Source organism: Anabas testudineus, chromosome 7, assembly GCF_900324465.2.
Source record: "Anabas testudineus chromosome 7, fAnaTes1.2, whole genome shotgun sequence".
Lineage (NCBI taxonomy): Eukaryota > Metazoa > Chordata > Actinopteri > Anabantiformes > Anabantidae > Anabas > Anabas testudineus.
This window is the reverse complement of record NC_046616.1, coordinates 7825718-7851715: the sequence shown is the minus strand read 5'-3', so window position 1 is coordinate 7851715 and position 25998 is coordinate 7825718. Positions and strand designations below refer to the sequence as shown.

The 25998-nt window shown below is 37.9% G+C and overlaps 1 protein-coding gene across 1 annotated transcript; it reads right to left on the bottom strand.

The window, feature by feature from the left end:
- Positions 1 to 3769: 3769 nt before the first annotated feature.
- LOC113166768 (oxysterol-binding protein-related protein 2-like) lies at positions 3770 to 25998 on the bottom strand. Its single transcript, XM_026366916.1, has 14 exons — positions 25908 to 25998; positions 14882 to 15237; positions 13343 to 13469; positions 12168 to 12243; positions 11485 to 11619; positions 11263 to 11360; positions 10987 to 11169; positions 10762 to 10869; positions 9849 to 9938; positions 9396 to 9513; positions 8828 to 8953; positions 8487 to 8610; positions 8055 to 8145; positions 3770 to 7411 (listed from the first exon to the last, which is right to left on the bottom strand). The coding sequence occupies exons 2-14, from the start codon at positions 14916 to 14918 to the stop codon at positions 7309 to 7311; spliced, it is 1416 nt and encodes a 471-aa protein (XP_026222701.1). The 5' UTR covers positions 14919 to 15237; positions 25908 to 25998; the 3' UTR covers positions 3770 to 7308.

Below are 25998 nucleotides of genomic sequence, written 5' to 3'. Positions count from 1 at the left end.
CCTCCTACACTTTATTTGAGCATGGCCTATTAAGCCACTGTATCTGTAAAAGAAGTAAGTCTATATTTTTTTGTGAAACATTTATCAGATAATTTATCTACAGTACGTGAGACTTTATTTTATCATATTGAGAGGGGATAGAAAGCTCGAGGGGATTTAAGAAGAGAGATATAAGTTTGAAATCTATGACTTATAGATACAGTGAGAGATTATGTTTATACAGATGTTATCTAATACTGGATTTATGCACAACACATAATCAGAATGTTAAAAATGTTCGAGTCACTGTTATGTTTTTGATTATGACTACACGGAAAATGATCATTATCTTTTTTTTTATTTCTGGACTTTCAAAACGATTCTTGTGGTTTTCATTTAACACAACAAGAAATCCCAGTGTGCTCTCAAATGTTTAGTGGTTTAAAAATGATTTTAAAAAAGTAAATAATTTTCCTTTGACCTACTTTATGTACAAGATCACAAGTGATAATACTTGAAATTAACCTCAAAGTTCAAAATGATGTACGATTAAGGTTTTATTGTTTTTATGTTTTTTGGAGCTGGTTGTTCATCTTCATCTCATGGCCCTAACAACCATCACTTCACTGATAGAAAAGTTTCAAAGTACAACAAATAAGATCCAATCTACCCAAATTAATATTAACTTCCTCTACTGTTTGTTGTGTGTTTTTGGAAGTTTGTGAAAAAATTCAAATGTTCCTCAATCACTTTTGCCTCAGGAAAGCACACACTAAATGCAGCACTGCAATCGAGATGTTCAAAAGACCATAGAAAATTATGGTTGGATTCATGCAGGAGCAATAAATCTGATTTCCACTTTACGGCACAGATGTGATTATGGCTGCTGTCAACTGGAGGGATTCAGTCATTTTCGAGTGACTCAGCCAGGAACACAGCAATAACATGATCTGTGTCAAAGTGCATTTACAGTGTCACATTATTTGCTCCAGTGTGAATACAGCCACTGAAGATGACTTAAATATGCATAGCAGCAAGGGCTTTTATACTACAATACTGGTCACCGAAGAAAGCCATTCTGTTACTGCCCTCTGGCTGGTCGTGGTCTCTGTGCTCTGCATGGTCTCTGTATATCCAGGAATGCAACAGACTTCAGTTCAGACCACAATGGGCAAAATCACCAAGACACATCCTGGTTTCCCAGAGGTGTTTGAAGCACAACATGTAGACAATAAAAGTTAAAAAGCTATGTTCTAAATCCAAAGACTTATTAGCTAATATTTTAGCCCCACAAAAACAGTATATAAAATTTATAAAACAGTTTTTATAAATTTAGGAGCTCAAATTAATACATTATTCCAAAAGCATCAGCCTTACACATATAGAAAAGGTTGTTTCCACCAGATCGTCTCAATCCCAAAAGGCTAGATTTGTCTTTGAATCTGACATTAAGCGTTTCAGCAATAAGGCTATGCACAGTCAGACAATCCCTTATTTGACCCTCTGTGGGACTGATCTGCTATTAGAACTGTCTGGCTGTCTTGTCTGTGTAAACATTTGTCCCAGTTGTGAGGACTTGTGTCTGACTGTGTCTGACATCACAAAGACTTGAAAAACAAATACAACAATTTATTTGCCTCGACTGTGCTTAAACACAGCTTAGAATGGTTTTGGGAAACCTGGACTGTGTGTCTGTGTGTATGTATACTTTCTAAACCAAAAAAGTAGCATACAGTGCTTGTACAGTACATAGTGTAGTAACTGTCACCACTGCTGTTGCTGTTGGTCTTGCAGACTGTCAACGGAGGAAGATTTTAAAACTCACACATAGATATATATATAGATAAATATATATACTAAATATAAAAACGTAAATGTTTCATAGGTGAGGGGTTGTAAAATGAGAGCAAGACTGCTAAAACAAAACCATAAGAGAAAAACTAGTTTCATCCGTCACTATAAAACCATCAGGGAGTGTTTATCCGTCTTTCACCTAGAATGATTCATCAAAGTAAAATTACAAGTGCATGACACCCCCCCACTCAGCCTAAGTGCCCCCCCGTCCCTATCCATCCTTTGACCTTTGACCCTTGACTTTCCACCTCAAAGGCTGCCATCTTTTTGCCAGTGTAAATACCAGATGACCAGTCTGCTTTGAACAGACAACATGTAAATGCCATGAAGGACATGTTCTGTACAACATGTAAATCTCAAACATGCTAATATACCACGACACACATTTGCAGACAAACACATGCACACGGGCATGAGAGAGGCCTTTGCACACTCCATGGCAATACAAGCTGGAACGTATGCAAGCCCGTACCTCGCTGCTCAGACGTGTGCTTTTTGTGTATAAATCAACAAAATACTACATAACAAACAAGAGCAGTTGTTGATTTGAATAACAAAAATTGCATCGTGTATGTGGCTGGCTCGTGCAGACTGTTTAAAACTCATTTAAAAAGTTGTATTTGGATATACAAAATAAAAACATATTGGTCTGTGTAGATTTTCTATACATGTTGTGTTTGTAAAATGAGATTACATCAAAAACAAAAAAGGGAAGAATATTCTGGCTTCCATGTAATTTTAGGGGTGGACAGATTACGCTTAGGGAGATGGAGAGGGAGAGAGAGCAAATTCGACAATGAAGTTGTGTAAAAAAAAAAAAAAATCATAAAATAACCCAAACAAATGATAAAGAGAGTGAAAATAAAATATAGAAAAAGGTCAAGAGCCTAAAAATGACTACAAAGTGTTCCATTCACTGTTGTAAGTGCAATGAGCTAAACTTGTTTCCCCATTGTAAAACCTTGTGTATGTTTCCGTGTATTCCTCCTGTAAATGGGTGTAGTAGACCTGGTGCATCATGCCATGTAATGTGATGAATGACAAATTATGACCTTACAATACATTTCAATCAGGAAAAATAAATAAAAGACAAATACATAAAAACAAAACTGATGTGTGACGTCTCATTTTAGCTCTTTGGTGACTGCCTGGCTGCACTTCTGGTCTGTTCTTCTGCCCTCTAGCCTGCGTTTGAGAAATTATTATTATACACAATCAGATTATAGCCACCTTAAGGAGAACATGACTCCATGAACCACATTGCATAGTGCTTTATAATGAGTTTGAGCTTTTGCTTAGCTGTCGGAGCCACAGCTGTTTTTAGTGGAAAGCTGTTAACAAACACTGTGCAAATTACATGAATCAAAGTTAAGCATGCAAATCATTGCTACCTCACGTCCTGGTTCAATTGAAATTAACGTAACACTTCATCAGGGATGATTACTCTCTAATCTGTACTTGAGGTCTCTACAAAATAAAAGGTGGGTATGTGAACAAGGGGATGGATGATGATATTTACTAGTTGAAACTTCATTGTTGTGATGACTATATAGGCTAACATAGTAAACAGGGACATAACATGCTAAACATTAGCATTGTCAGAGGGAATTACCTTTTAATAATTAACCATCAATATTGTTATTAGTATAATCTGTTATCTGTAAAGTTGTTAGCATTTAGCTAAAAAGCCTTGCTGACCCTGTTGTAAACCTGGAAGTGAAGTGTGTTGCAGAAGCCCTCCCTCAAGAAATCCATGATATTGGACTGTTAAATACAACCTTTAACAAAGTCATTATGTTCATAACTATTATTCACAAAATCCAGTTCTGATTGTTCACTGAAGACAATATGGATCAAATAACTCACTTTAGAGAACTAATACAATGTAATGTTAACTTTTTTTCTATTTAAATAAGAAGGAGACATGCTCAAAAACTGAAATTAGGATTTTATTAGTAGACATTTCCCCTGTTCATTATTCTACCAAGATGTCCACGGTATGGATACGATCCCTTACAGTACAGTCCCCCACCTCAAAATAAAACATCTGGTACAATGTTGTCACCAAAAACGGCTTAAATACTATAAAAATAAATCAATTGCACAAAATAATATGCCATTTTGCTTGTGATTACCTCTGTGCAATAGTTGTACACATATATAACATCGACAACCACATTATACAGTCCAAGAGCAGGAGGGTAAAATTCAACAGAAGACATTTTTATAGAACGAGCTAACACTCAAGGCAAAAAACACAAAAACAAACAAACAAAAAAAAAACCTAGATCTAGTTGAATGACAGAGCGTTAGTCTTATAATTGGATTTGCACTGATGAATGTGACTATTCCATACGTTTACTAGCCACTTGCACAAGCTGCAGTTATTTTACAGTTAAAAACTATTCTTCACCAAAGACTGTTGCTTATGTTTACTTTAATTTTCTACCACAGCATTTGACTAGTGTTGATTTCACCCTTTCGGTATTTGTGAATTTTGCTTGTGAATTTAAGCCGCCAGAAACACAATGACTCCACAGTGTTTACGAGCACGCTGCACTGGCTAGTAAATCTGACACATGTAATGGCCACAGTCAAATGTACAGGTGTTAAGCTGGTGAATGATAAAACATTTCAGATTCAAGTTGAAGTGAACAGAGAGAAAAGTCAGAGCCATTTCAAGTAGCTACATAAGCAAAGAAAGAAATAAAGTTTGACAGCAGAATTCTTCAACAAAGTCGCAAACCTCATAAATAATACGCGTGAATGAAAAAGAGGAGGTGCGCGGAGGAGGAAGTGAAATCCAGGCACTAAGCATGACATGAAAATGATCAAATATGTGATACAAGGCTGGCTGTAGTGCTGAGTAATTCAAAAAGTAGAAATATATTAAGAAAAACTAAGAAGGCAACATTGTCATTTGTTTGAGCCGAGTTAGCACAGAGGTTGAGGACGTGTGCTGAGGAATGTAAAGCTACTGAACAATAACAGACCAGACGTACTGTTCATATCGAGGCACAGAAGTCGCAGTGAGTTGTCTTGTGAAATACGTTACAGCTTTTAATGCACTGATGAAAATGCGATTTTCTGCTTTTGTCAACACGTCTCATTTTCACCAGTGGAAAAAGTTCTGTAGGGAATGTGAAGTGACAATAAGAGCTGAGGATAGTTCGCATGGAGACAATAACGCACAAGATGAAGCAGGGTTTTATATGAATAAGTCACCTTAAAACACAACTGTTTCTATCTGCTTTAACAAGAAAAAAGCAACAAGTGAAAGAAATGTTTTGTGTATTGTATTTATGCTTGAATCAATAATTTTATTTGAAGTTGAGGAGCTTGTAGCTCTAAAACGTCCCACCGAGCCAAATGTTTGAAGTCCGTTCATATAAATTCGCCAAACAAACATAATCAACATGAGTCCAATCTGTCCCGTCCAATCCTGACTACTCTGGTGTTTGCATCTTGATGTGTTACATACATTTATGTCCTGCTCAGGTGGAATGAAAGGCAACAATACTGACAGTCCACTATCTTAAAAATATTATGCATTTGTAATATTCAAAATGTGGAAAGATACACTAAGCTCCAAAATACTGCCCAGTTGTGTTTCACTCTGTCCTCAGAGCTGCCGACAGTCCTTTTCTGGAGTACCATCTTTTCTACGTTCAATTTGGGAACGGGATCCTCTATCACATGGTCAGATCATGAGTCAACGGGCCCCTGGGCAGACATACACAGAGACAAGATAAACAAGAAACTGAAAAAGACGCATTCTGCCACAGCGTGCAGCCGTTTTGCATCTCTTTGTAGTCGATCTACTTTTATTTGTGATGACTTGATTTCTTTTTGTTTCCATTAATGATCATTTTGCGTCTCTTTACATTTTCCTTCTATTTGCAGTTGTTTGTTTTTCTTTCAATGATATATTTCTGACAAACCCCAGGGAACCCCCCTGACCTGCATCCAGTGGCTCCATTTAGTAAATAATTAAGGTTCCAACCTCCAATCCAGCCCGACAGCAGACTATCTAATGCTTAATGTTACATTATATTACACTCACAAGAATAATGTTTTTAATCATGCTATGATAGTGAGTAAATAATTCAAATCTTGAATGTTCACATTGTCAAATTCCCACCATTCACACAGCAGGTCCACTCTCTCCTGTAGATGATATGGCTTTAAGTGTCATATGAATATGAGTGAATTTAGTTAGGTTAGGTTCAGACCGACGTGCACAAGTGTTCATCATCATTACATATTACATTTGTCCAACAAGGGATAAACTGACTAACCACTGACTACTACTGCTAACTGATCACTCAGGTTAAATCTCACACACATATTGAATTATCCATTAGTGGGAGACTGAACCTATACATGCTGGTCAACAGCGATTTCTGGCCTGTGCACTTGAAGACCAGAGAGAGAGAAGCGGCGAGACACATCCACAGAGTGTATTTATGTTAGCAGCACTGTAGCTTGCTAAACATACTGTACATTTTAGATATCTTACACATTTACTGGATCTATAGCAAAGTGTTAGGACAACAGAGTTACACTTTGGGAGGATCTCACGTGGTGACTTTTCAGATCTCAGTCAAGCTGAGAAGGTGTTTTGATTTATTTCAATACATAAACCTTAAGGAGAGGCTAAGCGGGAGAGTAACAGTGGTTACTAAATGTTTTAGGTGTATGACACATAGACAGCTCATGCTAGCATTTGATTTGACCAACTTCACCAACAGCAATTCTTTATAAGTTTTTCCTTAAAGAGTACTATGTTATCTATATTTATTTTATAAGTGTTTCAGTCTTTAAATGTTCCCCGAAAAAAGAAAACCGCATCCTCAAAATCCATCTTCAGTCAAAGGAGCATTCACATCCCTGATTTCCCCAATTGACTGGGTGTCCATCCTTGTCCTTACTGTAAATCCACCACTGCGATTATTACTTCATGTTTTTTTTTACCCATTAACGAAATATGTGACTATATTAAATATTGCCACCCAGAAGCTTAGCTGGCAGTTCCTCAGAGGAGAGAGTTTGATTGTGTAGACATGTTAAACATTCAGACTGGACCTGTGAGTTTGTGGGTTGTACTGCCCCAACTCCTTGCCACTGGGACTGGTCAGGAATGGTTATTGTGCTCTAAACGATGCTGGGGCAGAGAGACAGGACGTGTTTGCTGGTCATTAGGTGACAAAAATATCATAAGATGACGAGAATAAGACTGTGGTGAAGATGGTGAAAGAAACACCTGAAGGCAGCAGTATGAAGTGACGGGCATTTGCCTCCGTTCAAAGTCTTTCAGATCTGTGCTGGTTGCATCTGTCGTTTTAAAGAAAGGAAAGATGATGATGAAAGCAGCGGGATGAAGATGAGGGTAAAGTGGGTATGTAGGTTCTCAACATTTCACTCCAGGCAGATCACTGCATGTTGCAGAGGAGAAGGATGAAGGCTAGCAGGCAATCAGTAGATATCGGGCAGGTCTTGGTAGTTCCTATTAAAGTAGCCACCACTGTAGATCCAGTCCTGGGAGCCAGTGTAAGGGTTGGTGCCTAGTTGGAACCATCTAAAAGACACATTCACTAGATTACAAATCTGCAAGGATTTACTGTGCTATGACACTTTCCTTTGTATTTATAAATATATTGATGTTTCTAGTAACCAATTTAACTGATTTGTAAAGTCATAATATTCAATTCATTATTTGTTCAACTTTTATTTTAAGAGCTCAAAGCTCGGCTTCAGAGGTTCTGATTGTTCAAGGGCTACATTGTGTTACCTTTAAAAAGATTTCCACTCTTTATGCTAAGCAAACCAGCAACTGTCAGTAGCTTCATGTTTAATGTGCAGACACAAGAGTGGCATCAACCTCCTCAGTCAACTCTCCACAAGAGAGCTAATAAGCACCTTTTCTCAAAATGTCACAATTGCGTATAGTATTTCTTTAGTGGCGTAGTGATGTTGACCTACACTACAAATAGAGGTTAGAGAAGAGCATGAAGTATGAAGAGTATGTGAGTTTTATTGTCTGTTTACACATCAAAGTTTTTATGAGATGTTCTTTAGCCCATAAAGAGGCAGGATAGAGACATTAACGTAGTAACAGTACATATATACTGATTTTCAGCAGGTGGAATATTGCACAATTTGTTTAACTGAATTAAATGCTGAGAGACTGGAAAGGTACTATGTGTGTGCACGTTTCCCACCTTGTAGACCACTCCTCGTCATTCTTGGCTCTCTCCTTTCTGGCAGCTCTCTGTTTTTCTTCCAGTCTCTCCTTCTCCTTACTGGCCAGATCTGCACAAGAACAATAAGTCAACTCTACAGATTGTATTTGTATTTGTCATTGAGTTTGTGGATCAAGTAAAACAGACTTGTTTTTTAACACGTCCAGCAGGTGGGAGCACTGTTGTATTACTGACATTCTGTTTGTCCCATTGTGAGTCATGTCAATACACTGTGTCCACACCTACCATTTGGCAGCAGAAATAAAGCACTACTGAAAAATCTTGAATGATTAAATAATATGTCAGCTGTCGCTCCGGATCATACTTCTGTTAAAAATTGATTTGTACAGGGGAGACAAGGTACTGTACTGTACTGTATGCCTAAGCAAACAGACTTTCAAATCTACTTACCTATATCCCCGTTCTCCATGGCTCTAATGTCAGGCCTGAAGCGACAGTCTGTGGGGGCCAAGACAGCCTCCATGCCATGTTCCAGCTCATTGAGACACATAGCAAAGTTGGTGAAATTGTACATCTGGGGAAGAAGAGATGGAATTAGTGAGTAAGCGTCTCTGAAAAGAAGTAAAGTTTAACACTAATATTTACAGGTGGATGTGTTTGGGAAGGGTGTTTTTCTTAAATAGCAGTTTTTTGTTTGTTTGTTTGTTTGTTTGTTTGTTTGTTTGTTTGTTTTGTATATGGTGTGTGATCTACACCTGCAAGTGTGCTTATTATTATTATGATTTTTATACCACAGCAGACTGGGGTGGTCTGGAGTCTATCCTCCAGAGCAGAGTGCTTCCTGGTATGACAGAAACAGTCTCCTGGACTTCGGGCATGTCGTCTGCATCATCATTCTCGGCTCCCTCTAGCTCCTCCTGGACAGGAAGCAACCACAAACTTTAATCACATCTTACATTACATTAAAAACAAAAATTACAATTTCCATCTATACTACAGATTCTCTCACAATCTATCTTTCTTCAAAGTCTTTTCAAATTAGAAGTGATTCACATTTTGCAACAAATAACAAAGCACACTAACAAAGAATAGCTAACAGAATCAGCAACACCCTTCACAGGCCTGCTGCTTTACCTGGATCAAACCACACAGAACATTGTGGGCAGCAGGAAATTAAGAGTAATAAATCTTAACTAATCTGAAAATTGTAGGTCAGTAAAAAAGGCAACAAAAGGATTTAGAAAACTAAAAATTCAATAAAAAAGAAAACATTTAATGCCTTTAAATTCCTGATATAAGACTTTGCACAATATTTATCATATTTGAAGACTTTCCCCTGTTCTTCTAACTTGTTCTCACATTTTTCTGCTTCTTGTTGTCTTTCTTCTCTGATTTCTTGTGGGTCTCGTAGGCCTGAGGGTCGACGCTCCACATACACTCTGTCCATTTCCCATAAATGACACAAAGCTTCTTTTTACTGGACAGAGAAAAAAAACAGAACAGAGGAGGAACAAAGGGGAGTAAACGAATGAGAGGAAATGAGGAACATAAGGAAACAAGAGAGTTGAAAAGCAGTAAAATAGAAAAGAAGAAAGAGAATAAATGTCAACAGTCAACAAGAAGATAATATAGACAAAGAGATGGGAGAGGAAGAAGTGTAAGAAAATAAGAAAGAAGAGAAACAATTAGTTCAAAAAATATAGGCAAAGTATAAGTAGGTGAGTAATGAGAAAGAAAAAGGAAATACATTTTAAAAACTTTGAAATGTCATACAACATAAATTCTGTGGTTAATGTAGCAATAAACCTCTACCTCTTGTCTTGGATGTATCCCTCCACTTTGTGCAGCTCTTTTCCAAACATCCCACAGGGCTTGAAATTCAACACACACTTGTCTCCAGTACTGCAGGAAGAAAGAGGAGTTAGTAAGAGACAATTAGTATCTCCTCACTGAGGTTTTGTGACTTAATAATAACAACAACAACAACAACAATAATGATAATAATTTAATTCCCTGTCCTGCTATATTGGATTTGCTTGTTTTGTTTTGTTCATTAAGACTAATTATAATTAGGAATGAATGGTTATCAGTATGAAAACTAGAATGCAGAATTCTATGTAAGGCTCTTATCTTAAAAGAGTAAAAGTTTAGAGGTAGCAAACTGTGCATGGCTGATTTGCCTTAGAGCTCCTGGTGTGAATCTGTGCACCTGTGTGAATGTGACACAGAGCATGGAAGTAATAAGAATGTTAAAAGCACTGCAGAGATTCCCCAGATAAATAAAGGTTTAAGAACTGATCCACGGAGCTTAGAAGACACACCGTGAGCAAACAATCTGCAGTCTGTATCAGAATAAACACTGTGACAGAGTAAATGAAGTCACTTTTATACTGCCTTCACATTCAGTCAAAGGTACCAACTGAGGGGTGACAGAGCTCCCATAAAATATTTTAACTGTATATTTGAGTAAAGAAAAATAAAACAAATATTCATCCAGCCTTTGATTTTAGAACTTTATGAGAGGCACGTTTCACTAACTGACATTTTATACTAAAGTATTAGTCGAATAAATAATTATTGACCAAATCTATGGATTTGATTCATTAGAGGTGTAGCCCTAATGAACTGCATACTGTTTCCACATATATTGACACACTAGTTATAAAGTCATTATGTTCAGGTCAAAACAACAACTCCACTGTACATGTATGTATTGTTTACATACCTGTGGTTGACTATTTCCACTGTTCCATACTGCTCTATCCACAGTTTTCCCAAAATGATGTTGTGTACACAGCAGTAAGGGTTACTCCATGTGTACGTCTCGCTGTGCCTGAAGGAGTAGAAGACAGAACAGGACAAGCTTAAGGGAAGCAGACAGGAATATAAAATAACATGAAGGAATGAAGACTGTGTCACACGACTCCACCAGCCTTCCTGTCTGACTCACTTTAGTAGCTCTAGTGTGATGGTTCCTTTAGGCTCGGCCTCAACACTCTTGCCCCAGAACTTGAGTTTGGGGTAGATGGAGCCGTGGAAGACGAAATCCCCAGTTAGGCTCTCTGCGTGGAAAGCACTGACAGGGGGATGATGGGATACCTGCTCCGATACCAGCCGGAAACCTTGCTCCTCTCTGTAGAAGGCAGAGTGGAGGACAGAGAATAAATACGCAGTTTAACCTGGTGACCTTAAAACACCTTAAAAAGAGGTGTGTGTGTGTGTGTACCTGGTGAGTTCATAGGTCTCTCCCAGCAGAGGGTTGAAGGGTTTTCCAGTTCTGTCCCACTGAGACGCAACTGCTGACACAGCAAAAGCAGCTACTGCCTGAAGACGATTAAAGACTACATTAGTGTGCGTGACATGGAAGCATGATTGTGTTTCTCATCACATGTAAGCTGCAAGTTTGCATATTCATTTCTTGGAGCTGGCTTTAATGTGTGTCTCTGACCTGCATGCGCTCTATTGAGTCGGACAGTGAGCAGGCTCTGTTGATGAGGTAAGTGTGTTCCATGTATTCTGTGATCCTCTGCAGGAAGCTTAGAGGCTCATTGAAGGCAATGGGCATCGTAATCTTGGACAGTTCCTGTGAAAAGCACAAAACACCAAGTCTGTATAGATTTCACTTTAATTATGAGAATATGCTGATTAAATTCAAGCTATTTGTCCTGTTACCACAGAATCAGTTGATACAACACTGAGTAATAATAATAATGTAATAAAAAGGGCAGTGTGATGATATCTATACATGTATGCTGAAAGAACTTCTGGTTCATGTTATTAATTATTCATAATAACGTCATAATCAATTATGACGTGCCAGATCTGTGAGACGTGACAGGAAATATTTATTTTTCACTGGACCATAAAGTAACTACATAGTTACAAAAAACTTGTTCCAAGTGTTTTTTGTTTTGTTTTCTTTGGACAAGGGTCAAGATCGTAGTGACCTCACTTTCATCTAGTATGTCAGGGATGCATTGAGGGAATTTATTCAAATTTGGCAGAAATTGTCTTTTGGGGTTCAGGATGACGTAATTATATTATGATGGTTAAAGGTCAAATGTCACGCAGAAATACCTGAAAGGAATGTCATTACATCTGGTACAAACATTTTAATTGGTCTGTCCTTACCAGTCCAATGCATTTCTTTAGGATACTCCAGATACTGATAGTGTTTCTGGAAAACATGGGTGCAGGTAATGACGTCCTGAAATGACAAAAAATAAATGATTGGGAAATGTTGAGCATGCACAAACAGATGTAGCGGAGTATATTTTTCATTAATAAGTAACTTCCTTTAAGTTAAAACACTCGCGAGTTCATGCCTTAGAAGCCCATTGTTTTCAAGTCTTTGGCATCCAAACAAACACATTTCCAGAGATAATTGTGATACAGAAACAGAAAAACATGAGAAGAGCAAAACTATTTAATTTTCTCACACCTGATGTCAGGATCACTGTCATGTGCATTAGTAGCAATGAAATTCAGAATGAAAAGCAGATAAACCGAGCATGTGAACTGTTGGGTCGGCTAAAAGGCAGGAGATTCAGAAAAGCTACATGCAGATAGGATAGGTGTGGGAAATGCTACATGACAAAGTAAGAAACAATTCAACCCATGTTTGGCATGTTATTCTGATAACATTAGACAGTTACAAATAGATCAGTTTACATGGACAAGACTTAAAGACAACCTTAAGTCTTTCTTTCCTACAGTGGTAATGTTCCACATCATACGTCCCCACTAATCCCAACTCTAACAGAAGTAAATGTGCAGCAAAAGCCAAATGTTTTTCTGTATGAGTCACAACATCAGGATTTACAGCAGTTAAAGGAGCTCCTAAATCTTTCCTGTTGCTTTCTCTTATTTTCAGTTTCTGTCTTTGTTAAAATTAAATTCTACTGTCCGAGAACCCAGCAGTTGCTGAATTATATGCCTGTCTTTACATGTGCTGAAGATTATCATATATATATTATATGTATGATAAGCTATCTTGCTATTCCTATCTCAACTTTATGTTTTTAATATTTTTACCATATGTATATCAGAGAACTGCAGCATATAAGAACATATGTAAACCATAGATGTGTTAGTTGTAGTTCTGCATTTTAAAATCAAGGAACCCTCACCATTCAGGGAAAACAAGAGTCAACTGTAGAGCTATAGTCACATAAGTAGTAGTTGTGAACCTGCCCAGCACACTGCACTGGTTTTAGGAGGCTTCAGTTTCTGGACAAGACATAGTGCATCTACAAACAGAAATACAAACACTGGAGATGGAATGTGGTGCAGGAATGCAGTGGCACCTGTGTTTCTTGATGCCGTTCTCCTGTAGCACTGATCCATTGTTCTTCTGACTACTGCTGTCAAACACCAGGGCATCTTTGAAACTGGCTTCTGACACCCCTTCATAAGACTCATCGGAATCCAGGCCTATGGGACACAAAAATAAGCAATTACAGTAATTACACAACAGGCAAAGCTCTGCAGAGGAATACGTAATGGTGGTTGGTTTCAAGTCAGATATTAGTGTTATAGTCTGACACAGACTATGCCAAAAATTTGTATGCTGTTTTGCATCAGTAGCTTATCACCTCAGTTTGACTGGCAAATTTTATTGATTGCCTGCAACTGTTTACACTGACTAACCTCTACACTGGCACGGCAGTGTATCTTTAAAACCTAATAACTTAATTCTAAAGTTTCAATGTGATGTATATGACAGGCTAAAAAACTAAATGTTATGATCATTATCACTAATATTTATTTCTGTTGATTTCAGTCTCAATTTTATATGTTGCAAACAAAGCTAAATTACTGGGCACAATAGTAACAGCAGTCTTGCATATGACTGAGTTGGATTTAACAGTAATGGTGTATGGGAATATCTGCTATTGTTGACCCATGGTACATCTGGGCAGTAGCCAGAATGAAACGTGGCAGGTGAGTATCTACAGCTGCAGGGTGGAGATGAGGCGAGCTCTAGGTTGGGCCTTAATAGCCGCTTTAAATAGACTAAATCGATGTTATTACGCAAAAATGTTTCTTCAACTGCCAGTATTATGTCAAAAGTAGCAGTTGCGTATTCTTATCCAAATAGGCAAGTTATATTGGATATTAAGACAACACAAAGGACAAGGTACAAAAGGTAACAGATTAGTAAGATAATCATACTAATGACACAAAGACAGGTGGACACAGATCATCTGTGAGTTAAAGCACCTGTATTAAATTTACTTTCTTTAGACGTTTTCATAATTATCATGGTAGCAGACACTTACACACAACTGTAACAATAGCAAGAATGACATGCTATGGGTGTTGACCTTGCCTCATTAAAATAATTAATAAATAAACAATAAGCAATACCGTACCAATTTTACACCATAATTGAATATCATAAAAATACAGAAATAATATAATTTTTTCCATACTTATTTTTGCAAAACATAAAAGGCATGAACACAACTACACACCCTCACAGAATCCTTGGTGTTGTTGACATTACTGATCATGAGGGCAAGACAACAACCCTCTGAATTATTGAACTAATCATTAGACTAAGGCAGGTCAGGTTCCACTAGATGGTATTATGCTACTACAGTATGATGACAGGCAGATTAAGGATATTGCAGCCACCTGCAGTATCATAACCCCCAATGAGGAAATTAGACCTTATTAACAATAATATTATATTTGCCTTGTGAAATTACAACATTCTAATAAGACTTCTACTTATGGAAAAAACAGGCCTATAATCTACACATAGCAAAATTACTTTAAAGCTGCACTTATTTACTAAATTAATTAACATACAAAAACAAACTCTCTCACTTAGCACCCACCTGTGACGGCATCATAGAACTCATCCTCATTGCTCATCTTCTAGAGTCAAAGCTGACCGGTTGTTTAGGACAGATGTTCGACTTCTAGCACATGTTCCTTTCGGTGGCGGCTCCTCACAGTTCCCCTGGAGGGAGACCTGTCAATCAAGGCCCGTCTAGAGTGTCACCACAGCAGTAGTACAATCTTGAATATCCAGGAAGTGTCCCAAAGCAATCAGATGCTAATTATGTTTGACACTTAGACTGCAGAAGAATGACACCAGGAGATTTCCGTCAGAGCAGAACAGCAGCAACTTGAGAGTTGACAACATCCGAGTTCAACTCTTTGGATTCGCTGCCTGAAGCAAATTAGTAACCTGCAGAGACAAAAGAACAATATGCAAGTCTTGAGTTAGAAGTCAGAATAAAGTCTGGGGGAAATAAATATTGCATATCTTCTTTATATCTAGTAGGGCTTGTTGGACCTACAGACCTTGGCTACAGCTACAACTACTAGCCATATGCCTGGGTGTTATGACTATAGTGCTCTTGATAGTAGCTCTCAGTCATCAGCACTTGCAAGATTTCAGATGACACAGAATGCTTAGGGTCATTCCAAACTATCTAGGCTACCAGCTGAAAATCTGCTTAATTTGGCTGAGCAACAAGCTTATCTCTCATGGGCCACTGAGTGCAAACAGAGGGTTTTTCTAGTCCAGTAGTTATATAATCAGGGCACCACTGCGACCAGCATTCTGGGTCTTTGTTACCTTCTGTTTGGTACATTGGGCCTGCAAACTCAGGACTCAAACCACCTCTCACATCAGGGCAGAGACTAAGTTCAAAGATACTATAGAGCCACAAATGCAAAACAAACGGACTAAAGTACACAAAACACAGAACTCTGCACAATGTCAGGGCTCATTCTCCAGACATATATGAAAGTAGAGATTCCTTTTCACCACGTAATTTCTTTTAATTCAGACAGACTGCACTATATAAAGAAGAGTTGTGTCTGTCTGTGTGTCTCTCTCAAAGACTTATCTCCCCTTACTGTTTCCTGCTTTAACTTCTTTTTACTTTACTGTTAAAATCTTTGAGTCATGCTTTCTCAATAAGCCCAAGGTAAAGGAGAAATCGTATTACTTGTCTGCTACATGTATACATGGATTTCCATTAACGAGATTTCTTAAGGCCACGTGAACTTGTTCCAAGGTTACCCAAGAATCCTGGTATCTCTGAGTAACATGGTTACAGAAATGCACACAGTCATTAGTCAACATTAAAACTCAAATAGCTTTCAGAAGGAATTCCCTTTGCTGGCTCATTCTTTGGCTTAGCCCATTTCACCACATTTATCACTATGACACACAATAAGACAATTAGGTCTACTCATGATTAAAAGGACTCATGGTGACACATCATTATCCACTTGTTTCTCTTATCAATGTAACCCACATGCCTGACCTTGGTAACACTAAAAAGGAACCAGATTCCATTTTCTTCAGAGTGACGGCCCACATGGCAAATACAACAAATGTTGACTTACTCTTAGTCATTATTCATAGTAGCAGGTCAGTTTTAGGTAAAACGCCATCACACAGTAGGGGCTTTGTCTCTAACAGAAATGTAAATCCTGTGCTCTATTTGATTTATCTAAACTTACAAATAAGCTCTGTGGGTATGTGTGTATCAGCAGTCGTTGAAAACGTGTCAGAAAATAGTAAAGACAAATACTCTGTATTGGTCATTATTGCTTGTGCTGACTCATCCATCAGTGCAAAGTCATATTTAGTTCCCCATTCAATAATGAACAAGAACTCAAATTCCCACATTTGAGAATGTAAAAGCAGACATTTGAGCTTCTAAAATGAATGAATTAGTTGATGATCCAAACAATTGCTAAACAATTTTCTGTTGAGTGACTAGTTAGTTAGTTAGTTAGTTAGTTACCTGAATGTTGTGGCTTTGTACTACTAACTCACTGTATTTCCTTGACACAGATGCATTTCTGAACCTTGTGTATGTAAATAAAATGATTTAATGCCCATATTTATTTGTCCAGTTTTAGTCCTCTTGCACCAGCAGTATTTCCAGCATGAGTCATCAAACGTTCCTTCTGCATTTACACAGTGAGCTTTAGAGACCTAATTAATTAGTAACTTTCAGATTAACTTATTTCCTCTTATTGGTTTTGCAATGTAGTCTAGGAAATTATTACAGCCATATAGTACTTAAAAGAACAAGTGTTTATTAAACATCACTGAATACTGAAGTTCTAGTCAACATGCTTTGATTCCTGAATGAAAAGCAGCTGCTATCTACAAAAATGCAATTTTATGAAAATACTGAATGATAGTCTACAATTTACAAGGTTTCAGCAGCACAAAATATTTACGTACCTGCTGTGGAATTAACCCATTCCTTACTTCCTTCTGAAGGTTGAATCCTCAGTCTAAGGGGAAACCCTAACCCTTCTTCTGACGCTGCCTCTCCTATGCAGTGGAAAGCATTTACCTTTGCCAGAGATAGGTTACGCCTTCAGTACACAAATGACCTTTGTCCTCGACATTCACGATCAATAAGTTGACAGAATAGTACAAAATTGTACTGTAACAGCTATGTCATAGTCAATATCCAACCTTACATTTTAGTACAGTTAGTTGCTTTAGGTTAAGCTTTACGCAGACTAATAAAGCAATAGATTTTACTATTGGCAATTACAGACCAGTTTAAATCTACAGTCTAAAATATCCATGAAACTGAATAAAGTGATGCAATTAAAAAAGGGGGGGCTGACTATATACTATATACACTATATTAATACTATAAGCATATCCGGAAGATCTAAAAATCTAAGTATGTTGCTTCCTATGGCATTATAACCACATAAACCAGGTCACTCCCAAGTATCCATAAAGACCAACAGCTCATTATCAAATAAAGATTGAAGGAAATATGGCAATTTAAGCTTCTAAAGTATGTCTCCCTTTTCTGACAATACACACAGGTTTCCTAAACTATTGCTTACTTTTGTGCCGGTGGCGTGTGATCCAAAAAAAGAGCAAGCCAACAGCTAGCCCTTATCATGGCTATTTCTTTGCAACAGTGACTCAGTACTAAGTGGTCTACTCGAGCTCTGTGAACAAGAATCTATATACAACGATTTGTCACGTCAACAAACATTCACATGCCCCAGTTGGAAATGATCATGAAATAACTGCCCCATTTTATTCATCACATTGTCAAGGCATTATGCCACTTCACTGACATTTTAGTACTTGTATCATATTAGATTACAGTACATACAATAGTAGCTAGCACAGAGAAATCATATACACACACAAACACATACACCACTGAACAGGTTATAGTGAATGTCTAAAAAAATCCTGTTAGGTCTTTCTTGTGGCAGCTATTGAAACTTCATTCGTTTGCTCTGTACTATATACTCACACCTGCGTGTAAGCTACACTTATAATTCAGCCTCCGACATGGGATCTTGGATAGCCTCCATGAAAACTGCAGTGAAGAAATAACGTGGCAACAACGTGCCAACTCATTTGCATGGGTTATTACAGTCTCACCATTTTGCTCATCCTGAAAGGCACACTTTACAACACTGTTGCTTCCGAACTGTGGGATCCATTTATACCAAGAATAATGATCCTCTACTGAAGCTTCCTTGTCAATTTTTAAGATCATAGGATAGGATAATAGGAAGCACAAACATCTGGTTAGTTCCACTGCCCCAGTGAGACTCTTCAATTCATTAACACTGTGAATTGTCCAACATTTTCTTGTATAGCAGCCAGTATTGTTTGTAAAGAACTATTTACCACAATTAGCAATTTAGTAAGTGAGGTATAATAAATGCAGTATGTCTGTGTTAAAGCTAGCATAAAGTTAATCTAACAGCATACGGCTTCCAGCTATATGAGCCAAAACCAACACTGTGAGTCACCAGATAATTTTATATTAAGCAAAAGGATGCATCATGCTGCCCATAAGGCCCCTGCAGTAAACACAAAACAGATTGAAACTCCATGTTCATTTGTTAGATTGTGCTCAGTTTACAACCTGTTAAAGGAACAGCTGTTGTTAAAGAGAATAAATCTTAGAAACTTTGAATTTTAAGACTACATTTCTTTGAATCTCACACCATCATCCACAATTATAAATGACACCTGAAATAAAGCACTTCAGTATCTATATGCATGCTTTCTTTCCTCTAAACTTCACATACACACACAGACTAAGACAGAACACTCTGATTGGCTGCAACAGGCTCTCAGATCATATCACTCTATGTCCTCATAGCCTGTGAGCTGTTACGTAATCATGACAGACATGGCACCATACACACACCATAAACACACCTCTCCAAACTTGGACTAACCCCATCTGAAACTGCCTTATTCCATTGGATATACACAGATATGGAGAAACATATGTAGGACAGATCAGGTGTAGACCTAAAGTAGTGACAAAATACCAGAAAAAGTGACCACCTTGGTAGTGTTAGTTGGGTTATTATTTCCTTAGACACTCAGGCTGCAATATCTCCTAATTTACATTGTCACAGTCATAGTTTTTTGACAACTGGCTCTTTCAACTCTTCTACTGTGGTGATCAAACTGCCGATTGTGTGACAGGATGCTAGTACGCTTTACTATCAATTGAAACATCTTGAAATCAACAGGTTACACCAAACCAATGCAGTGAAGTGAACTTTACGATCAGACTTTCCAATTACCAATAATCTAGTCTTCTAGTCAATCCAAACCAAGCCTAGAGACATTGCTCTGTGAAATGAAAATTAAAAATTCATGCTGGTCCTCACAATGATGCATACAAACAAACACACACACATACTTCCCTCAATAGGTGACACACCTAACACTGTAAGACACATACCACAAGTCAATATCAATATACATTCCATGCACACATTGCATTATATATAATATAATCAATTTAAACAAGTATTAAAGATGATAAACTGAGAGTAGAAACTAACCTTAGTGACTTGAGTAAAAAGGGACCAATAAGGGAACAAAAAGGGGAATAATTCTACAGACAAGAGTAGAACTGGAGGACTGAATGACACAAAAACTGGTAAGCCTTGTGCTTCAGGTTATAGCTTGAGGATTAAGGTTGAGATGCCAGAGGTTTGGTCTGCCAGTGCAAAAGAGGGAGGATGTGAATGCAGCATGACAGGCAACAGTGGAACAAGAAGCACAGATAGGCCACTGTGTCAGAGAGTGCAACACAGAGCAGCATTTTGCTGTGAGAGCAAAGGAGGAGAAAAAGGGCCAGGAGTTACCTCTGCAGGACAATTTTCTGGCGTTATGTTTTAGGTGATGTACACTTGACTGTAATACAACTAAAACCAAAACTGTTTCACCCAACTGGTGCCTTGTTCTTTTAGTGCTTCACTATCTAAGGAAGACTGGGATACCTACTCAGCAATCAAGTATGTTGAAATTAATTAAGAATAGTTATTAAAGTCAAACTGAACCTGTGTTTAAATACATCTTTTTTTGCTCACAGTTTCTAACACTGTTGTCTTACAGAAAGCCTGTAAGAGCTCCCACACTGAAATACAGTTGCAGATTTTGTCCACATTTAGTTTTTTGGACCTGGTGACATGATGATGTCACATAAGGCTATCAGTGTTTAGACTACTGTCAGCTCTACGTATTTCTCAAACACTGCTCCTTTAAAACAGCTACAGTACATGATCATTAGTAAGGCACATCAGTGCTGCCTGAGGAAAGGAAAATGGAGGTGCAGCAAATATCACAAGACCCATTACCAAGAGAGAGTTCAAACACCAACTGGCCACAAGCGACTTTTTATTATTACGACCTCAAGTATGAAATCAAATTCACTGACCTCAGTCACAAGGCTCAGCTACTCAGAGCCACTTATGGGAGAAATCTCCAAAACGCAAGCACTAACATTAACAACATCTATCCTGGTCTGAAGGATTTACACCGGTGGCTACATAAAGGACTGCTCGGCAGAACGGAAATAAAATTCAAAAGTACAACAGCAATGTAATGCACGTCATTTGGTGGTGGAATAGGACATCAGACCAGGAACTAAATTACAAGAGGGAGAATACTGACCCACCCAGACACACACACGAATACAAAAGGAACTTTTCAGTTATTTAAGCAAATCTTTCTCCCATGAACAACTTAACTAACTACTTCAAAGTAAATAACACAGCTTTACTGAACTGCATATGTAGGTCAAGTCCTTCACCAAATGTAAACTGTAGTTCAAGACCTAGATCAAGAAAGGATAGTCCTAGATTAATTATTTTTTCAGGGGACATCTCCAAAACTAATCTCTGTGAAGAGGACATGAGTTCACCAAGTTACTACTGCATGTGTCTCTGAGAACTGAGAGCAAATTCTCAAGGCAGGATGCCATTCACTCAGTGTCATATATGCATAAAATATCATTCAGCGTAGTGTGAGTCAGCACATTTCCACCGATACCTGCTAGGAGGTAAAACCTGCTTGGATGAGCCTTACATTCACAAAGGTTTACAGGTAAGAAGGCTTCTAAGCATCTAGCCTGGAAACCTCTTTAAGGTGACACTCCCAACTAGGTGTAAATAAAAGACAAGCACAAAAACAAGTTTTGTCAGCATTGTTTGTAAATGTGCTGGGGTGGTGCAGTGGGGAAATTCTGGTTTAACTGCATTAATGTGCTGAGATGGTGGTCCTGCTGAAAGTGAAAACTGTATGAGTGGATTTATGATTCAGGATTCAACCTGTTTATTGCTTTAGTAGCGTCAAGGCAATAGGTTAGTAAGTCGTACAATATCAGAAACATGAAACAGATCTGTACAGATCAATTTATAGAATATGTATCCAGACTAATTGTGTTTACATTCTTTCAGTGTGTGCAGCAGTGCAGCTCTCCCAGATAGCAAAATGTTTTGTTGTCTGGTGTTATTTAAAAGGAGAACATTACCAAGCCCATCTTCAGCTTGCTGGCTGACTAATTTGCTGATGCTGTCTTCACTTTCACCCAACTCTATTGTAACAGGAAACACAGAGTACAGAACAAGATGCACAACAAGCTGACAAATCATACTTGCAATGTGTGCATGGTCCCCTTATAGCCTAATATGTTGAGAAAATAATGTACTTCAAGACATACTTGAAGTAGAGAGGGAGAGCACATTAGCTGCAGCTAAAAAGCATCCAAAGAGAGATACTAAAAAGTCCAATTATAAAAATACATCCCCCATCAGTGGGTAACAATTATATAGAGGAACGTTTCTTACACAACTTACATATTGTTATTACTTTCCTATTTTGTTGTTTTACTATATTATACATGTACATACATATACATGTATTTTTTTCTAGTATTGTTGACCTTTACTGTATTTTTTCCTCTGCAGCTGTGGCACATGAATTTCCCCACCAGGGGTCTGAATAAAGTGTAAAGTGAAAAGAGTTATACAGATTTATATAGACCAATCTATAGTTTACGAAATGTATAGATCTATGTATAAAAGTAGAAATGAATCAAGCCCTATACATCAAACTTATCCTTAACGAAGAATGATAAATATTATTTTAATTTTGAAAAATAGGAGGCAATTATGACAGTATACTGATGTGACAGCGATTCTTTATGAGGCTTGTTTGTCCCTGAAGACACTTCCTATCTACAAGTATTAGCCAATGAAAGCAGAGGAAAAACAATACAATGGCTGTTTCAGACCTGTTCTCTATAGTAAATTTTACATACAGTATTGTTCCGTGTTGCCTGGATGGTTACCTAGACTAACATTAGTTTGAACGTGGCCTTTGCCCCACGTGGCAACCAACACAATGCAGATGAAGTGTAAGATGCACAAAACGTTTTTTGTCTAGCATCTACTCAGTGATTCACACAGTCAAAACATACTCACACAGTCAATATAAATTTGTACTGGTGTTACATTTGCTTTAGCATACGTTGGTCCTGTCACTAATGCAATGTACTTTTCAGCTGTGTTGAAACCTGGTTTCCAGGAGATGCCTTGCAAAATCTCTTTCCTGTTCCCTTAACTTAAACCACGGACTTCAAAAAATACATATTACACAATTGAAATATCCCTTAATATGTTCACAGAGCAGACACAAAGCTAGACAAAAAAACTAACAAAAAAAAAAAAAAACAGAAATATCTCATCTATGAATAACTGCCTCACTCTGCTGTTCTGCAGACAGTAACGCTGTCCAATAGCAGTGCTTCAAACAGAGACCATCGCCATAGCAACTGACTAAGGGGTTAATTAGGGCGCCTTAGGGAGGAAAACACAACAAAATGACAACAGTTGTAATTCAAGATAAATTTGTTTGCTTAGGTGTGTAATAAAGCAATAAAAACTGATGGTGTCCTCTTTCAACTTCAAACTAGAACTTAACAATGTTCAGTGAAATCTACAGATAAATGGTGTAAAACTTAAGTGAAACAAAAGGCTTCTCATGTCACTAAACATAAATTGGTGTCAGGTGTTAGCAAACCTTGAGTACAATCAGAAAAACAAGAATGGCAGTGTAGTTTAGAGCTACTACAAGCAATATCAGCTGATGTGAGCCATGCTTCTCAATAAACAGATCTCAGAAGACCTACAATCAAGAGTTGTTGATTTGCACGTAGCTGGAAAGATTACAGGGTAATATCAAAGTGCTAAGATATTCATGAGTCCACAGTTATATACTGTCTATACATGAAGATGATTTTTTGGTACTCCAGCTACTCTCCATACAATCTGGGCTCCCAGATTAACAACTAAAAATTTGAAGGATTTGCTGAACAGACATTTCCATGGCAAGAAAGCCACTGCTTTCCAAACAAAACACTGCAGTTTGAAGTTTGCCGATGACCAACTTACCACTACCAGGAAAATGTCTTATGGCCAGATGGAACAATGGTCAAATTGTTTGGAAAGAATACACAACACTACGAAAGGTTAAAAAAAGAGAACAGTGTACAAACATGAAATCATCAAGTACAACAAAGTACACAGAGAAAGCATCATTTTTTGAGGTTGCTTTGTTGCCTCTGGAACTGCACTTGCTACTGCAGTTGGGGAAATAAATTCCCAAGTTTATCAAGGTTTCTGAAGCTATGAATAGCTTCAGAAACACAAAATACCACCTTTTGGAGTGGGCCTGTCAGATCCCAGACCTAAACCCAATGAACATTCTGTGGAACGACCTCAACGAAAGGTGTTCACACCAGATACCCAAGGAATATGGCTGAGCTAAAGCCACTGTGTGAGGAAGAATGGACAAAATTCTTCCTGGACGGCTTGAGGCTATGGCTGAAAAAGGGGGTTCAACTAGTTATTAAAATACAGTTTCAATTACTTTTACCCCACCATCACTCTGTCTGTTTAATGTGTTTTAAGTAAAGGCATAAAAGATAATTTTATGATTGTTTGTGTTTCATCACCTGAGTAATACTTAGTTTGTTGTATACTTGTGACTTTGGTATGGATCAGATCCCATTTCATAACCAATTTATGCAGAAAATGTATAAATGGGATGGATAAAATAAGAAACTTTTTTCAGAAACACAATTATAGAAACAGACAGTAAATAAATCAATATTAATTCTCTTTACATGTCAGTGAAAACAATTAAAGGAAGTCATGGTAACTTTGTAATTTTAATAACATTTACGGACAAAGGGCTCATTGTGAACTGGTGGACTTCCCATTAAATTACAGAAGAATATAGGTACATGTATGAAATTCATATGTTATGTACACATAACACACCCTTGAATCAGTTAACAAAATGTCCAAACGAACACTTTGGAGATAGGAGATAGAAAGTAGTAGCGATAGGCAATCGGCAGATAAGCATTGGTATCGGTACAACTATCAGTAACAATACCCAACTCTACACATCAATGATCACTGATTTAGCTACAAAAGATATATATATACTGTTTATATAACCAGGCCCAAAACCTCAAAAACAGGTCCTTAAGTCTACATAATTTGTCTGCATTGTTGTTTTAAGGCAGTGTTCCCAGTAACAGCAGTTAGCAGTTGGGGGTCGACAACATTTATGAACACGTTTTCTTTATTTGTGTGAGCGATTTTCTGGCATCATAACCATTACAGGGCAGTACATCATCTGAGTCCAAGGGATATGTCTATCAGCAAGAGCAGATAAACAGCCTGCTGTGTCAGAGTAAACGCTGGTGCCAATGACCTACAGTACACTAACCTTAAAAGACAAAGCTCAGTTTATACTCTTTCCTGTGAGTCAGATGTACATGGTGATGGATGCAGACAGAAGCCAAACAGGCAGGAGAACATTCCCACTGTTTGCTAAGTAAAAAAAGCAATAGGAGGTAACTTTAATCAACACCTAGCTTAAATTTTCAACAATTGCAGTTGATGGCGAACCAGGTGTCCTTTTAGAAATCTTCATTACACTAGGAAACATGCAGTTTAACTTAGGAGAGAGGAGAGGAGCAGATTTTAACTGGCAGTACTATCATAGTATCATACCTGACAACTTACTGGTATTGCTTGCTCGTACTTTAAAATTGGAAGATCGGTAAACTGTCGTGTTTTGAGTTGCTAATGAAATTTTAATTGACAAGAAAACCCTACTCTGTACCTAAGTGCCAAGAGGACCACATCCCTAATACGCTAACGTTACCTTCAACTTGCTAACAACGCAAACAGTCCAACCAATGACCTAGTTTGCCAACTTCAAACATAATTTAAGCAACAATTTTAAGGGGAAACAGTGTCATTAAAGGTGGGCTAATGTTACAGTTTTTCCTTAACTTGACTCGTCAAGCTGACAGTCTCAAGTCTGACAGTCCATCAGGGAGCTTTCTGACAGCTAGCGTTAACGTTAGCGGGCGGGCTATAAGAAAAAAGGAGGCTAACTAGCGTAGTTAGCCCTCTCCCTTGAGCACAAACGGCAAAGCAGAATCGAAAGAACTGAAAACGCAACAGTGGACCGGGAACAGAGCAGTGAAATGCCTCTCGTCTTACCTCGGCGGTGATGGAGGGTCAATGTTTTGACAAGTCCGGAGCGATGAGCAGGACTAGGCTGAGTAGCCTGGGTATGACACAGAAGCGGAAG